General features: G+C 36.9%; 2 protein-coding genes across 2 annotated transcripts in view; both read left to right on the top strand.

The window, feature by feature from the left end:
* The first annotated feature begins 3,029 nt into the window (after window positions 1-3,029).
* Window positions 3,030-3,761, top strand: LOC141332964 (uncharacterized). The gene has a single exon (XM_073837921.1). It carries the CDS (start codon window positions 3,030-3,032, stop codon window positions 3,759-3,761), a length of 732 nt encoding a protein of 243 aa, XP_073694022.1.
* Window positions 3,762-8,244: 4,483 nt separating this feature from the next.
* The window catches only part of LOC141334079 (uncharacterized), a 36,514-nt gene continuing 26,230 nt past the window's right edge, over window positions 8,245-18,528 (top strand). Inside the window, exons 1-2 of the mRNA XM_073839230.1 lie at window positions 8,245-8,482; window positions 9,162-9,237. Coding sequence (XP_073695331.1) covers window positions 8,245-8,482; window positions 9,162-9,237 — 314 coding nt within the window. The remainder of the gene's footprint in view (window positions 8,483-9,161; window positions 9,238-18,528) is intronic.

An 18,528-nucleotide genomic window follows, 5' to 3' on the forward strand; every position in this document is an offset into this window, starting at 1 on the left:
AGCAAGTTGTATTTGTAGCAATAATACTAGCCTTAATTAGGCTACCTGGTAAAAAAAAAAAATATGCCATTGAACAATACTTTTTCCATAAATGGTCACTTTCTGTTCTTGTTTAGTTTGATTGTTTGATTTCTCATACCTGTTGTATTTATTATCCTTTATAAGTTATAAGCTCCTGTTTGTTTCCTTCTGTGTTGTCTGGTCTAACATTTGTTGTGAAATTCTGACACCATAAATATATTATATCAATATGTAATTAATTACTGAAAATGTACAATTAATTGGTAATTTTTTAGTCTATTGTCAGCACTAGTCTAAATATTTGAATGTCTGTTGCTTTGTGCCATTGAACGGGTGTTAACATATTTTTCTATTTTCACCTCAGACCTGATGGCACTGAAAGAGGAGAGTGAAGAACTGAATGAAACAGAAGAGAAAGATCAAAATGAGAAATATCACGATTTCAAAATCGAAGAAAAAACAATTAGTTGCTTTCAAACTGAAGAGAATTCCTCACCAAAAAACCCTCAAAAAACACCAACTACAAACCTCAATCCCCACTTGGTAACTCATATTGGAGAGAGCTCTTTCACCTGCCAACTGTGTGGAGAAATTTTCAATCAAAAAGAAAGCCTTAAAATCCACATGAAAACTCACATTGAAAAGAAGCCTTTCATATGCACTCAGTGTGCAAAGAGTTTTACACAGAAAAAAACCCTTAATGCTCACATGAAAACTCACTCTGGAAAGAGACCGCATGAATGTGATCAGTGTGGGAAGAGTTTCATACATAGAAAAACCCTAAATGTCCACATGAGAATTCACACCGGAGAGAAACCTTACTCCTGTCCTCAGTGTGGAAAGAGATTCGCCATTAAAGGAAACCTTAAGATTCACATTAGAAGACACACTGGAGAGAAACCGTTCACATGCAATCACTGTGGAAAGTGTTTCAGAAATAATGTTAACCTTAATAATCACGTGAGGATTTAAATGTTATCAGTGTGAAAAGTATATCGGAATGAGCCTTTAGTCATTGTCTCACACCCTTTTTCAAGTGAACAGGGCAAACTCTCAAGAATGTAGTACTTTCAGTTCTTGTCAAAACCGTCCAACCCTTTTTCTAGGTAACTCGCAAAGAAACAGTGTACCAGTATTTCTGGATGGTTCTACCCACCACAGCATTGTTGTGCAAGGACCAATTTATTTACAGAGCAGAAAATATACAGTAATACAAATTTTCAACTCACTTTGGTACTGTTTTTATAAGTAAGATGTATGTTTTTATTAAGTAATTTTAACATTCAGTTAATTTAATAGCAAACATAGCAAGATACATGTTTCAAATAACCCTTGTTGCCAAAATAAAGATGTTACAGTAATACAAGGTACAGATGCCACATAAAAATTGAGATACAATTAATAATGTCTGTAATACTGTCTGTCCAGTGTGCAAACAAGGAAACATTTACGCATTAATTTAAAAGGTGATGTGCTGTGAAAGCCAGCAAATATGTTTGCAGGTGATAAGGAGGACAAGTAGCCAAGTTTTTTTTTTATATTTATAGTACAGCCCTGTGATTTGATTTGTGTCATTTGGTTCAGGTGTGTGTCATCAATTATCTTTCTATGCAATAGTATTTAGAGTGTAGTCTGTCCTGGGCTCTCTTGTTTGGTATTGTTGATGATCATACCAATAATTTGTATCTTAACAAGAATACCAAATCACGTAATGAGAAAGTCTGCCTTTATTAGAAAGCAATATCACGTCAGTTTGCTACGTAACACCGGTGAACACAGCTAGATCAAGGTCTACATCCATATCAGCACTGAGCTGAACTAAATCATGGACTACATATAGTATAAAACAAATGGTACAAAAATAGCACAAATAAAAATTACACTTTTCACAGATATATTTATTCATTCATTTATGCATATCTACATTTATTTATATGTTTGTTTTTTATTTATGTATTTCCACATATATTTATTTATTCATTTATTTTTTGATACATAAGTCATTTCTCATCCTCCATAGACTTATGTCCAGATGCTAGTAAATTATTCTTTTCAGCTTAGTGCAAAGAAGGAGCCTGAAACCTGCTATTTCTGTTCTTTTTTTCATGTGTCTAATAGACATGAACAAGTTATTTGAAAAACATCTCTGACCTTTGAAACATGTCTAGTCTTCATGTCGAGTATGGATTCACTAATAATAAACATACATTTGCTTAAAAAAAGCATCCATATTCATCCATACCCATGTTGATTAGAGTATTAAAAACTTGAAAAGTATTAAAGGTATATTTAGAACAGATAAAAATGTGAGATTAATCACAAGTTAACTCATGACAATCATGCGATTAATCGCGATTAAATATTTTATTAATAAAAATTCCCCTATTCAGTGGAACAAGGAAGCAATTCTCAAAAAGATACTTGTTCTGTAAAAATACCTGTTTTGTGAAATTCTTTAAGATATGGATGGATTTCCACTTTAAAATCATCACACTTTGTCTCACAAAAAACCAACCAAACATCTGGTCCAATAACAACACATCTCAAAACCTTAGGATTCTCCCACCAGCATAGGTCTTGTTTAGTCTAACACAGATATTTGATTTGATTTGACAGTTATTTTTGATTGTACTGGTCTAAAGTGGGAAGATTCTGCACCAATCAAATTTTTTCCCATATTTTATAAAGCGACTACTGCTGAAACCACTTTCAAATAAAGTCATTTAACCCCCCACCAACAGTTTTGTCCCAGTTAGTTTCATGTTCAAAATTTCCTTTGTTTTAAAAATGTTGACATATAATTTGAAGAAGGATGACTTGAATATTTGCTGGAGGCAACATGAATACATTCAAGTTTATCCGCAAACAATGCAAAAAAAAAAAAAAAAAACACTTCCTCATTCTATCATTATTGAGTCAGTATAAATATGGCTGTCTGAGTGCTTTCTGTCAGAGCAGATTTTTTGTCCTTATTCTTGATCACTGAGACACCGGAGCAAAACTAAAGCATGTCTTCAGTGCACAGCAATGTTGTTCTCCAGGCTCTCTCCATCTTCACAGGTTCTACTGTCAAGTCTTTGACAGCAGATACAACTGATGGTAAGGAGCTGAATGTATTTAATTTTTTGCCAACCACCTTTGCTAGGACGCAAGCTGTTGATGAAGTTGACTCGTTACAAGCTTCTTGTCCCAACCTGTTTGTGGACATAAACAAATTTCTAGACCCAAAGTTTAATTATGATTTCACACATCTAAAGGACAAGTCAACATGCATGCGTGGAAATGAGCGGTACACACGCCCTTGTGGGTGGACACGGACTGCTGTCAAGGTCCTGGATAAGTATCCAGATGGAAATGCCTGGCTAGGCACAGATGGATGGAGGAGTAACTCTGTGGCTGGTGAGTGGCCTGTCTCTTATCATGGAACCAGCATGAATAGTGCTAAAGCCATCATTGAGGATCATTACACAGCAGGCCCCAGACAAAAGTACGGCAGAGGAATCTATTCAACGTATGACATAAAGGAGGCTACTAAATACAGCCACACAGTTACATGTGAAAAAACCAGAAAAAAATACAACGTCCTTCTTCAGAACAGAATCAATCCAAAAATGAGAACAGTGTGTGCCAGAAGTGATTACTGGATGATTAAGATTCCTGCAGGAACCCCATCTGATAAAGAGAGAGAGATTGTGGAGAAGTCAATTCGTCCTTATGGAATACTGTTTAAGGAAGTGTAAAGGTGTCCTCACAGCTGCCTGCTATCTGGAAAATGAGGGGCAGTCTATGGACATTCTGCTGGAGGGATTATTACGCTACTTAATACTACTGTTTGTTTTTTCTGGTGTATTTCTTGATTATTTTAACTAGCGTAATGGGTTTTACATTTTTATGTGCATTTTGGTTTTTTAACTTGTAATAGGATTTAAGCAACATTTAGTAGAAGATATACAAGTACATATATGTACATGACTAATACATCTTAATAACCACTTTGTAATCACATATATGGTAGAATATCTTTGTAAGTAATAAGAAACAAATTTTCTGCCTAAATACATACCTATATCCTGAATGTTAATTAAATGTCTCTCTTCATTTCTTTACATTCATTCATTCTTTACAATTACTTGTTCATTTGTCCATTTATTAAAGTATATTTTGTAAGTGAACAGTCTCTGACTTCCCTTGTGGGCACTTTCTGATTCCCCAAACTAGTTATGTGTCATAAATTTTATGGTGTTGACTATTTTAAAAGGTGCATTATGGAAGTTTTTTTTTTTTTTTTTTTTTTTTGGAAGGGATGGACAAAAGTCAATTATAGTTAGCAAGTATATAAAATTGTCAACTTGTTTGTTTCACATTAATAAGTTTATAATAATGATTTTTAATTTGAGCTGTTGGATCAGATTTTTCAACACATGTGCAGTGCGGTTGGAGATGTGTTTCATTCTGACAGCGGACATTTTTGTTCATTTCAGTTTTTGTTCATTTCAGTGTGCCTGTGTTAATGCCAACTGCATAAATTTTGGCTCAGGTGTTTTTTTTTTTTTTGTTTTTTTATTTTAAGGGTGAAATTTTAATATTTCACCCTCATTTCCTTCAAAAAACCAAATTTACCCTCCGTACAAAAATACTCACACTCAGGACCTTAAGGACAAAAATATTTGCTAATAGGCATTCATTCTATCAGCAAGGCTTCAAATTTCACATTTTTTTTATTTTTTTTACTAGATTGTGCCATTTTTTTTATTTTATTTGGCATATAGTTTAAAAAAAAAATCTAATTCTACATAAAAAAAATATAAATGCCTCAAAATTAATGTTGTTGTTCTTCATTGACACACCCAAGAATCTAATAAGCAAAGAAAAAAAAATCTTCTTAACATTTAGTATATGGAAGTTAACTACTATTTTTCCTTTTTTCATAAAAAAACCCACCTGTGGCATTATGTAAACAAACCAGCATTTAAAGGGTTACAATTCTGAAAATTAATGAATGTTTGGTATCTATGGATAGAACAGATGCTGGTTAAAAAAATCGACATCATTGAAAGTGGAAAAATTTTTAATAAATCATATTTTTTTTAATCATCAGTTTTTTGACATGGAAATTTGTGTCCATATTGCACCAATGCATAACTTTTTTCTTTGACGCACGAGGGTTCAAAAAAGCAAACATAAGCTCACAACACAACAGAAATACACCCGACCACTAGAGGGCAGTGAAACACTGATACAGATCGGGAGCTTTCCACGTGTGCTGCAAAAAGAAGGGCAGCTTTTGAGCGTAGCACCACAAAATGGATAATACATTGCGAAATTATATAACATCAGCATTAAAACTATAAAAGCATGTTCAGATCGCCAGGCAGTGCCCACGAATACTTGTGAAATGCGCATGCCAGAGTTCCCCCTAGTGGTCCGGAGCATTTCCGTTGTGTTGTGAGCTTATGTTTGCTTTTGTGTTTTGCATAGTGTTTTGCACTACTGGGTCAACATAGGCAAGACTGATGGCTTGATGTGAACGTATACAAGTTGGATTAGAAAAATATTAGTCACCATTAAAGGTGCAGTGTGTAGATTTTTGTGAATTGCAACAGTCCACTGCTCACCCCTCCCTTTACAGAACTATGGAAGCCAATACAGGATTAAAATCTTGCCGTTTTTGACAGCAATGAATAGTGAGATTTAAAAAAAAAACGTAATTTAAGGAATTATATTTACTTAATCATTCAATAAAACGATGTTATTGTGAATATTGCAGTTACTTGTTCATCATTGTGTCAGTGTTTTTTCGCAAGAACAACAGTGATGAAACGCGATATGTAGAGCAGTTTGTCCGTTCAGGGCTACTGTAGAAACAATACGGCGACTTCCATGTGAGGGGACCCGCGGTGTATGTAGATATAAACTGATAATTCTAAGTTAATAAAAACATAATGGTTCTTTAAGTAAGGTCTTTATACACCCCTGAAATCAGAGTTATGTATATTATATTGCACCTCTATCTAGAGATCATCTTAAATATTAGACAGTGCACCTTTAAGACTTTTTGTGGATTTTACAAATATTTAACCAATCAAAAGCATTTCAAAGATTTTGTGAATAAAACTCGTAGTGCCATAGACCCTTTTACAGCCCACGTGATCAAATAGTTGCGCGCGCATTTTGGCAACGGAAGTGGTGTTGTTCTCCACTGGCTCTAACGTGTTAGCGACTAAAGTTTATCAAAACGGTTTCCCAGCATCAAAATGTCTGGTTGTTGTGTTTACGGTTGCACTAATAGATATTCCACCAAGGGGCTTAAGTTTTATAGGATTCCGACAGGATCACGGCCGTTTCAGAAGAACCGGTGGCGCCTGTGGCTGCAGGCGACTATAGGGATAGTTCACCCAAAAATGAAAATTTGATGTTTATCTGCTTACCCCCAATGCATCCAAGATGTAGGTTACTTTGTTTCCTCAGAAAAACACAAACAAAGATTTTTAACAAAAACCGGTGCAGTCTGCCAGCCTTATCATGGACATGGATGGGCACCAACCCTTTAAAAGTAAACAAAAACATGCACAGACAAATCCAAATCACACCCTGTGGCTCGTGATGATACATTGATGTCTTAAGACACGAAACGATCGATTTTTGTGAGAAACTGAACAGTATTTATATCATTTTTTACCTTTGATACACAGCCACGTCCATCTGTCCTGAGCACGAGTTTGGCATCAGTCACGTCACATGAGCACGCGCTCTAGCGTAGAATACGCAAACGCCGTAAGGGGAAATCAGTGAAAAGTCCCGGATGAGTTTGCGCAAACTAATGTAATCTTTTAGCTTTAAATCGGTTTAAACAATCAGGATAAGCGCAAGTAATTACCATTTTGAATAGACGCTATACCCACAATCTCTGTGCTCTGTGTAAACAATGAGTGTCGTATACATGCGACAGATCGCTTCCGGCGTTTGCGTATTCTACCACAGAGCGCGTGCTCATGTAACGTGACTGATGCCAACCTCGTGCTCAGGACAGATCGACGTTGCTGTGTATCAAAGGTAAAAAAATGATATAAATACTGTTCAGTTTCTCACAAAAAACGATCGTTTCATGTCTCAGGACATCAATGTATCATCATGAGCCGCAGGGTGTAATTTGGATTTGTCTGTGCATGTTTTTGTTTACTTTTAAAGGTTTGGTGCCCATCAATGTCCATGATAAGGCTGGCAGACTGCACCGGTTTTAGTTAAAAATATTCGTTTGTGTTTTTCTGAGGAAATAAAGTAACCTACATCTTGGATGCATTGGGGGTAAGCAGATAAACATCAAATTTTCATTTTTGGGTGAACTATCCCTTTAAACGTGTTGATTTCAACACACAAAACTCTGAGTCTATGTCATGGTATTTGACGTTCTGTACATGACCACAGACAACGTATTCATAAGCATCCAGTGATTCTCTCAGGTGTACACGCTCGGTTTCTCAACTAAATACGTATATATATCTGGCCACTGTATATTTGGCCATCTGCTAACGTCTTCTATCCACTCCACTATAGTACACGGATCTGGTAGCCGGATACCATTTGATAAAGTCAACTTTTCCAAATGACTTTCTCTGTCTGTGTTGCTTAATCCGCTCGCGTAGCTTGACACACTGCTGATTCTCGCCATACTTCCGTTGCCAATATGCGCGCGCATACGTTGCTACGTCATCATTGTGTACAAACAGTAAAAGGGTCTATTGGATCCTGTGTTAAAAGGCAGGACCAATGCTCTAAGGGGTGTGTTGTAGTGAGGACGCATGTTATTGTGCAGCTCTTTTACCAGGTGTTTTAAATGCAGATCAGTGTTCACAACAAAATGTCTGCAGAGACCAGGGAGCTCCAGAGCTCTGCTTTGAAGCTGAGAACATTTGACAGATGAGCCCTGTGGCACTCCATACTTTTGTAAATGAAGAGACAACTCATCAAACAACCAAAGTGGTAGCAGTCAGATATACAAGACTTTAACATTCTCTTAGATAGTTTGAGAATTAATTTGGCATTTGTGGACAAACATTACCAGTGTTATAATCTATATTGTCATAAATTGATCCTTAAGTACTTGATCCTTAGGGGTTTGATATATTGGTGGATTACAGGCAACACCTCTTTCAGTTGCTTAGTAGTATGTTACATGTTGGCAGAAAGTAATTTTTACCTTGTATTGGTCTTTTTGCTTTAGACATGATGCTGCTGAAAGAGAAAAGTGAAGAACTAAATGAAATCGAAGACAAAGTACAGTATGACAAGCTTGATTTTACTGGAGAAAATTTTAGTTGCTCACAGACTAAAAAGACGTCTTCACAAAGAAGGGCTCAAAAGACAGAATCTGGAACTAATTTCATCTGCCAACAATGTGGAAAGAGTTTCACTAAAACACAAATCCTGAAAATCCACGTGAGAATTCACACCGGAGAAAAGCATTACACCTGCAAACAATGTGGAATAAGTTTCAGTCAAATAGGAGTCCTTAAAGTCCCCCTGAAATCAAAATTAAAGTTTTTTGGCTTTTAGTATGAAAATATTATCCTTAAGATTATCTATAAGCTAGTGTGCTTCAAGACAAAGACAAAATTCACATTTACAAGATATGGGCATTCATGACTTACAGTCTCGTAACTTCCGCCAATATGAATAAAAGATTTTGATAATATCACCGTGCACTTCAGTTTCTAATCAAACGTTCTGTCCAATCAAATGCTCTCTAGAGTCCGTATTGTCCCGCCCCCTACACAGAGACGCAAGAACATGGAGCAGATCATATGCGCTCATATGTGCGATAGGCATGTATTAAACTACACCGCCTCAGCATGATTATGATCACTATTTTGTTTTAGCAAGAGTTTCATATTGAATCTGTGGGGTAATTTATTAGTCTGTGGCTGTCATAAGCTTACAAATACGGCTTTACCGAGCTCAACAGCTCTGGCCCGAGCAGATATAAATGGAACGCTATTGGCTATTCAAAATAAGTGGGCGGGGCTGGGTGATATGTTTTTGTTTCAGTTAAAAGTACGTCACCACATCGAATAACGCTGCGTGTTTCAAGGCACTTCAGTGGACCTTTAACAGACACATGAGAGTTGACACCGGAGAGAAACCTTACACCTGTCACCAGTGTGGAAAGAGTTTCAGCCAACAAGGAAACCTCAATGTCCATATGAGAATTCACAGTGGAGATAAAACTTAACATTATAAAAAAATGATATGCCCTTAGTGTGGAAAGGATTTAAATCAACAAGGAAACCTTACAGACCACATGAGAATTCACAGAGAAGAAAAGCCTTCCACCTGACAATGGTGTGGGAAGAGTTCCTCTCAACAAGAAAACTTCAAAATCCTCATGATCCGTTGGCCTTTAACCTGCCAACAGTGTGGATCTGGTTTGAAGTCACATGAAGCATCACATTGAAGACAAGCTGTTCATTTGTCTGAAAGGGACAGTTCACTCAAAAAATTGTTGACCCTCAAGTTGTCCAAAACATGTATGAGTTTCTTTCTTTGATTTATGACTCCCTAAGTGGATATACACAGGCGCACCTGCTGATTTATCACCTGAAGACTGGCATCCTTTGAAATATTCCATCTATTCCTGGAGAATGAGGAAGTGTTGAATTGGTGTATTTGTTATTGCGCTGTAATATTCTGGTATGGACTGATTTTTTATTTGTTCATTCCGTTTTTAATAAATTCTTTATTTGCCCTCATGAGATAATTTCTTATTTGTATATTTTAGTCATTTGTTTAGCATGTTGTCCTTTGATTTCATTGTCAATATTGTAAATATTACTATGTTCCTTCACCACAAAGAAAACATTGGGTGCCTTTGAACTCAGAAAAGACCACTGTAATTGATTTGCTGTACTTTCTGTCACATATGAAAATGTAAACAGTATATTGTCCACAGCTCATCAGTGTAATCTATGTGATTAATGCCTCCCTGAGAAAACCTATTAGACATGGTGTCAGAAGTGTAAAGATGTCACAGTTCATCCTGCCAGAAAATTTCAGTTTTGATTGCCTTACAGAGTGACAACATGGAAACGGGCTCACACTGTCCTGCTGTCACACCCTCAGCACGTTCCCTCAGTCCCAATCACTGCGATCCTTCATCAATCAGCCAATCCCCACTGCACCACGCCCGTGAACCATCACCAGAGTTCTAATCACCGTCACCTGCACCAGCAATCACCACTCCCTTTATATACTCACCTCTGCCATTCACTCACCGGCTGGAATCAAAGTTACATGGACACCTCTCCGTGGATCTTCACCTCTTCCTGTTGTCTCTCCTGTGCTCCTCGTGGACTGCTTCTGTGTTATCCTGTGAAACACATTAACCGCCTTAAGGGAAGTGACTTTTGCTCTTGCTACGATACTGATGAACTTGAACTCACCTGTTGTGTTGTGTTTGAAGACTCGGCTACCGAGACCCATACTCACCTGTCTTCACATGTTTGAACTGTGCACCATTGTCAATAAATAACACGAAAGATACTCACCCTCTCCTTTTGTGTGTGGACGTGACAGGATTCCAGCCCCAAAAAAAGAAATTCCTTCAGCTCACTCATGGAGGCGAACACAGCATTCACCGATGCCTCTCCCGACCTATTAAAGATGTCTGAGGCTGAGGACAGGCTATGGGGGCTACGGCAAAGTGGGCAGACATTGGAGAAGTATTTGGAGGAATTCCTTGAGCTCTCCCATCGGGTGAGCTGGCCCGACGTCACTCTTGCTGTTGTGTTTCAGTTGGGACTGGATGAGGAGACAATCCGATGCAACTCCCCCATATGTGATTTCTCCTTGATTGAACTGAAGGAGTGGAAGTCGGAAGACATCATGGCCTTTTTACAAATTAATATCCTTATTAATTCTTACACATTTTTAGTAGATGATCTAGCTCATAAATCTGTGTTTAACTCCTAATATAATTTGTTGTGTAATATTAGTAGTGGCTAGAAAGATGTCTTAATAGAAAATCACATGATGTTAGAATAAATTGTGCTCTGAATGAGATTTGTGCTTGTTGAAGTTTCTCTTTTCTCAGACACCCGAGGTCACACCTCAGGAGGTCAGGATGACCCTCCTGATTACGTGAGCAGTTGTGACCAAGACATCTGTGATCGGGACATCTATGACATGTGTTCTTGATAACTGATCAAATGCAAATCCCTTAGACTTGTATTAGTGAAATCCTGTTGATTTGGTTCTATTTTTCTAAGTGGCTAACTGTTAAGTGTGCGTGTATCAAGCCACACTGATAAAGAGTCTTGCCTGGCTAGGCAACCTTGACGATAGATAAGACCTCTGTGTGTGACTTTATGTGTGTGTTGAATATTTCACACTTATCTAAGTTCTGGACCAATCAGGATCTTCCTAATCTATGCATGGACGTAATTAACAACCTCTGTTAGAGTATAATTACTGTTGTTGTGAACATGTAGTCAGAGCGGCCTACGAACTCCATCGAGAGTGTTGAAGCTGACTTCTGCTGATGAAACTGCAAACTATTTTCTTCAGTAAACATGACTTCGATTGATTGAATCTTTGACTCCTGGTTTTTTTTGTTCATCATATCTGGTCCTTGGGTTTTTACTGTAAAATTCCCCTTACAGTAATGGTGGAGGATGCGTGGGCAAATTGTTCTTTGGTGATATCCCTGATCAATCAACAAGGTAGGAAGATTTGTAAAATTATTTCTGGTTAGGGATTGTCTGTGGTGGAAGGGGTGGGAGAAGGGAGAGTGATATAGAGACTCACTCAGACGTGAGTGGGTGACACCAGACTTAGTTGAATTTAGTTGGATTGGTAAACTGTTAAATTTGGTTGAATTGGTAAACTGGTGTCGTGGATTTGAAGAGAACACCAGACTTAGGTGAACTTGGTGAATTAGTAAACTGGTGTCATGAATTGAGGTACACCTGTAACATTAAGTTACATATGGTTTGGTATGGTGTACAAGTGCACACCTGTGATATTAATAGTAGACTTAGATTGAGAGGTGTGTAGTAGAAGTAGGTGCATCCTATTGGGGGATAAAAAGCACAGTCCAGTAGGGACAAAACGCATTCTCTATTTTGTGGCACTAAAGAGCCGTAAAGGCCAGATAGTGCATTCTGTGGCACTGAGAGCTGTAGAGATGAGATGTACAGTCTGCAGTCTGTGCAGTCTGTTTTAAATATATGAAATATTGAGAGAATGTAAGACGCTAGAGAGGGGTTCTAGTCGTAAATCGCTCAACCAACCCTCCATTCCTACCACCACAGACAGGGGTACCCCGAGCTTTAGCGATCAGATCAGATCAGTTGGTTAGGGAACAGAGTAACCAGAAAGTAGTGTTAAAAACAGAAATAGTAATACAATAAATGTGCACATCTATATATTAATATATGTTAGGGAAAGGACTGGTTGATCTGGGATGTATCAGGAACAACCCCGAAAGAGCTAAAATTGTTGTTTGTATGTTCCTAATTGGAATGGACCTATATGGAAATTCTGGAATATACTTTGCAGTTTCATCACGCAGACGTCAAGTGGAATTGGTAAGATCGCCGCCTCAATCTCTTGCTGCTATCATCTCTTTTGTTTTTTGTTTTTTTGGTTTGTAATAGAAATATGGCTGATAAATTAGGTAACTTGCTTAATCCTTATAGAAATAATGAAATAGAAGAGAACAGATGCTGTAAACAGCTCTGCTATGAAGCTCAAACCTTAGGGATATTCTCAGCCCAAGTGAAATGGTCAGTCTGGGCTTTGATTCTGATTGGGAAATTAAAACAACTTGATTGGCTACATACAAAGAAAGAACCAGATACAATGTATGTGCCTATTTTTAGAGGTGTAGAGTGGCTATTTGTTAAAAATAATCCCAGAATTAATTGAGTAATGATTTAATCTAATTCTTTGTACATAGAAGATTTTAAATGACAAAGAATGAAATCATAAATCTGTTTTAGTCCCTATTTAGTTGTTGTAAGCTCTGACAATGTATTGGACTGAATTCTGGGTTAGTAAAAACACTGTCTAGACACACAGTTAGGCATTAGCATTTTGGAAAAACTTTGAAGCTTATGTTTTGCTTTCAGAAGATAAGATTGCATTTGACTGCAGTGAAACAGTTTGCTTATCTTGCGCTGTGTGGCTGAAGCTGTAAAAGTAACAGAGTCTTGTCCTGAGTTGAAATTAGTAATAACTGATGTTTGGACAAAAGACTAAATTTATTGTGGAATAGAAAATTTCAGCCACTCAGCATCACAGCCATATGCCAATGTTTAGTGAATAATATATGTTTGTATAGAAGCTGGTAATATTGTAAGCAAGTAACATAAACGGGGGTTTAAAGTTAATTTTAAAGAAGTTTAGATAACATGAGGTAACATATCTGGGTCAGATAACCCCTGACAGATTTAAAGTACCATTGTCGAATTTCCAAAGCCATAGGCAGAGCTTTGGAAAAACTTAGACTGTGAGTTGCAAAGTAAGTAAAAAAAAAAAAAAAAAAAAAAGGACAATAAGGAAGATGTTTATTTGAAAGTGCTTGTCATTTTTTTTTTTTTTTTATATATAAATTTAAGCTGGGCTATAGTAAAAGATATCACATTGAAATTATAGTAGAAGATTAATGGCATGCATTGCTATCTGTCCTGAATCCCTCAGAGTTCTTTCTCTCTCTCATTCAAAGTCAGCTAAATGCTGTAATCTGAGCTTGTGTCATAAATGATAATAAGCTATTAATAGTACAGCACAATGTCTCAATGCAAATCATAGACACAGAGATGTTAAATGACATGCTACAGGGAGTTCAAAAATTCTACATTTTAAATGTTATGCAGTCAGAGAGCAATTAGTTGTTAAATGATTTAGAATCTATAGAATTTTGAACAATAGAAGTGATGATTTGAAATAGTTAAACACTTGCATTGTAACTTGTATTGCAGCCAATAACTTGTTTGTCTTATTTTTAGTCTCCACCATCATACAGGGCCTGATGGCTCTGGCTATACAGAAGTAGCAGAGCATTACACTGAGTGGATGGGTTTGATATTTTAATTGAGAGTAATATTAGCACGATGATTTGAAGATGTCTAATTGATTTTAGTGATAAAATATTGCTTTGATTAACATGTCTCAATGTTTTAGTACTACTAGGTGGTCTCAATGGCTCGCATGGTTCTTGAGTGCTCCTTTCCTAAGCTGCAGAAAATACCAGATTCTGGAAGGAAACTGTCGAGGATGTCCAAATGGAAAGAGCGGTTACCAGTGTGAATGAGGTGATTTCTCAATGACGGGTAAGATCCTCTTTTGGCCAAGCGGAGGGCAACCTAAGGCAGGGGGTCACCGCCACTGGGCACCTGCCCGAGAAGGGAGGTGTTATATTTGAGATGGTAGCGGAGTTGAGCGGATGCTGAATAGGCCTAAAGCATCGTTAAAGGGGGGATCTGTAAGTTACAGCCATCTGCCTCAAAAATGTGCGCTCCTCCAGACCTGATCACCAGCAACCGCATTGTTTGATTGTGACAAGCATCTACAACCTGATGCAAACATGCCAGGGCATCACACCTTGAGGAAAAGGAGCTTATTTATTAAGAGTTAACGGCAATGGGTTTTCAAGAACCATCTGAGACCATGTGATGGCAGCCATTATCTCTAGTAAGACATAACAAAATATCTTTATTCATGTCAGGATGAAGTTGGTTGCTTTACTGACAAGAACTGCATAATATTTGTGGATTCAGCATTATGATAAATTCCTGAATCAATGAGGCTAAGATGATAATAAACTAATATGTCTATATCAGTTTTTACTCTTGCAGGTCCTTAGACATGGCATAGGATAATTACAAGACATGGTGGTGGCTAAAGATGAAGACTGCTTTTGCTGATTGAAGGGATAGTCTGGATAATGAAGGTTAAGTAAATTAAGCATTTAAAGTAAACTATTTAGAGATAAAAAAATGCTGCTAGCATACTTGATTTTAAATAATCTAAATTGAGATTTGAAATAGAAGCTTTAACACTTTTAGCTTTGGTAAGTGAAGTGTTATATTGTAATGAATTTAGTATGATAGTCAAAGTTAATGTCTGGTAAAGCTGTCAAATGATCATTTGTACAGCAGGAGAGAGAGAGACTGCTTGAGTGGAGGCAAGGATGGAATTCTGCCTCTCTTATCAGCCTGCTAAATAAGTTCAACCAAAACAAAGCCATGACAAGCATTGAGACTGGAAAAGAGGCAAGGTAAAAACTATGTTAAACTGGCAGGAAAAAAAATAGTTTAAATCCAAAATCGTAACCTCACATATGAACTGTTTGTTGTTGATTTGGGGAACGATTATGTTGCTTTTGTGTGTATATTGTGCCAATAACCTCTGGAATGAGGGTTTTATCGTTACCGTTGGGTTAAATGAAATGGGAAACTTTACAGAAGTTGATAATTCTTAAGTGAATATGATGAAAAGAGGACACAGAACATGGACAAGCTTTATATAGATTGGTTATTTGGCTTTGTCTGTTATGAGTAATAACTACTTATTTTGTCCTTTATAATACTGATTTGAATCACTCTCTGGTTTAATATGTTTCAGAGTGTTTAGGTAAATTGAATTTGTGAAATTGCCATCCATAATGGGTTAAAAACCCATGTCTAAATTTAACTGAGGGTCTAAATTAAAATACAGCTAACTGTTTGGTATCTGAATGATAAAAGGTAAATGTTTTAGACTTGATGGCAAAGAAACAGTGACACATTGGCTAAGTCACTAACCAGATTATCCAGAGAGCACCCTCACGTTATCGTAAGAAAGGCTGGTGGGCAAACAAAGGAGGAATTAATACATTTTAAGTGTAATATGGGTTAAACGCAAACACAGCTGTAAGGCTGTCTGTGTCTCAAGGCTGAGGTGATGTAATACTTTGGATTGGTTTATGTAGAACAGAGACAATTTAACAAAACATTTTGAATCTGCTGGATAACCTGCTGATGGAGGAATTTGGTGACAAGTAGTTTTAATAAATGTTATGAACAACAAAATTGTTATAGGAACTTTGGAACAGTTTATGAACACTTGTCAAATCAAACCAAATTAATATTACAACAACACTGGCAGGGCCTGTTGATAATGTGCACTGTTTTAAAACAGCTTTAGAAACTGAGGAAAGAATATTTGCCAGTTTACATCTGAGCAAGAGATTTGTTTATATGGTTACAGAATTGTGAAATCTGTCAGTTTTAGAAATTAATGATAATGATCATTGCCAAATGACAAATATGAACGAAGGGTTAGCAGGTGTCTTGACCTGTAACCATTTTTAACTGACAAGACAATGAGAACCAAATTGCCTTTAAACAAAGCCCTGAGAATTTGCTGAAAGTCCTGAATTATATGCTGTAATCTGAGTACAGTAATATGGTATGATAATTGAGAAGATTGAAATTACAATAATTAGGCATTTGGGTATCACTGAATAATTTCATGATATAATGATATGCAAGGCAATAACAAGTCTTAGATTTAAAGTTATACACATTGATACTGACAATGTCATTTGGACTAAACTTAATAAAAGGGCTGTTAAGTAACAATTATGAACTATTCTAGGTTTAAGTGGAATAATGATTATGTTTTCTCTTTTTCTATTTTTAACAATGGCTTAATTTGGGTCTTACTTATGTTGGGTTTGTTTATTTTAGACCGCCATTGTTTTGGACCCCAAAATGGTCCATGATAGGGAATGAATGAGTGGATTTACAATCCCTCTTCTTGCACTATATATTATAGCCTAAATAATAGTTTTTGTAAAAATAGGATATCTATCTTGAGAATGCTTATTAATTTAGCTTGGCTTCCATGGAATAAATAAGCTTGATTCTTGTAATCAGTTAATTTTCAGATATTACCAAATTAACTAAGAGGCATTATATTTGTATAAGACAGGTAAAGACAATTGTGTCTAAGATAATGACAGCCAACAATGCACTACATGCACTGTAGGACTTTTAGTTCCAGTGTAGTTATTAAAGGGAAAAGATATTCAGTCGTGCTCACAGGGGTTGTGAGAAGCAGCAGACCAATTAAAGAATTGTTTCCATTGAAGAAGTATAATTCTTGGAGTTGAAAAAAATGTGTGCAGTATGCTTTTGGCCAATAGTTGGGATTGATTTTAGTATGTTTATATATAAGGATGTTTGTTAATTATCATTTGTTAAGGCTGACTATAAGTGAGCAAATTTTGTAGATGTTTTATCGCAGATACCAAGTCCATTACTAGAACGGAACAACTACATGACCATCTTAAAGGTAACTGCTTTAGCGCCACTTCAATGGTCTATAATGTCACTGCTAGATGCATTTAAATAGGTTTAATTTGTGTTTGGAAATTATTGCTAGCAGAAAAACTAAGACAAAGAGAGCACCAAGTTAACTTGAATGTTACATTTACAGTAGGAACGTTTTTACGGACGTGACAGATTCGGTAGAGGAGTTTGTGGAAGTTTTAAAGTATGTTTTGTACGCGCTTGGAGGATATCTAGGACTAGATGTCTTAATTATTTGGAGGATGGTTTGTTGTTGTTTCTTGTACGTTTTTAAATATGTCTGCAGGACAGTGAATCCTGTACAAGGAGAGATGTGCCTGCTGAAGCTGTCAAACAGCTTACATCAACGATTGACCAAAGACAACGTCAACGCCCTGTTGTGAGTGGAAGGTGGGAGAGCCCCTGCCATGGGGACCGGAATTTTTAGGTTCCGGCTTGTCCATGATGGGGTGAAGAGACGATTGTGACCCGCCAGGGGAGCATGACTTAAAACCTCCGCCTTCCGTAGTGACCTCACCTGGTAGACCGGACGTGGAGTATTGGACTCCACAATTGGTCTAAACGGGGGATTGAAGGAGTGGAAGTCGGAAGACATCATGGCCTTTTTACAAATTAATATCCTTATTAATTCTTACACATTTTTAGTAGATGATCTAGCTCATAAATCTGTGTTTAACTCCTAATATAATTTGTTGTGTAATATTAGTAGTGGCTAGAAAGATGTCTTAATAGAAAATCACATGATGTTAGAATAAATTGTGCTCTGAATGAGATTTGTGCTTGTTGAAGTTTCTCTTTTCTCAGACACCCGAGGTCACACCTCAGGAGGTCAGGATGACCCTCCTGATTACGTGAGCAGTTGTGACCAAGACATCTGTGATCGGGACATCTATGACATGTGTTCTTGATAACTGATCAAATGCAAATCCCTTAGACTTGTATTAGTGAAATCCTGTTGATTTGGTTCTATTTTTCTAAGTGGCTAACTGTTAAGTGTGCGTGTATCAAGCCACACTGATAAAGAGTCTTGCCTGGCTAGGCAACCTTGACGATAGATAAGACCTCTGTGTGTGACTTTATGTGTGTGTTGAATATTTCACACTTATCTAAGTTCTGGACCAATCAGGATCTTCCTAATCTATGCATGGACGTAATT

This window comes from Garra rufa, chromosome 4 (assembly GCF_049309525.1).
Source record: "Garra rufa chromosome 4, GarRuf1.0, whole genome shotgun sequence".
Taxonomy (NCBI): domain Eukaryota; kingdom Metazoa; phylum Chordata; class Actinopteri; order Cypriniformes; family Cyprinidae; genus Garra; species Garra rufa.

Excerpts from the sequence above, each read along its gene's own strand:
- LOC141332964 (XM_073837921.1), top strand. The coding sequence starts at position 3,030 with ATGTCTTCAGTGCACAGCAATGTTGTTCTCCAGGCTCTCTCCATCTTC.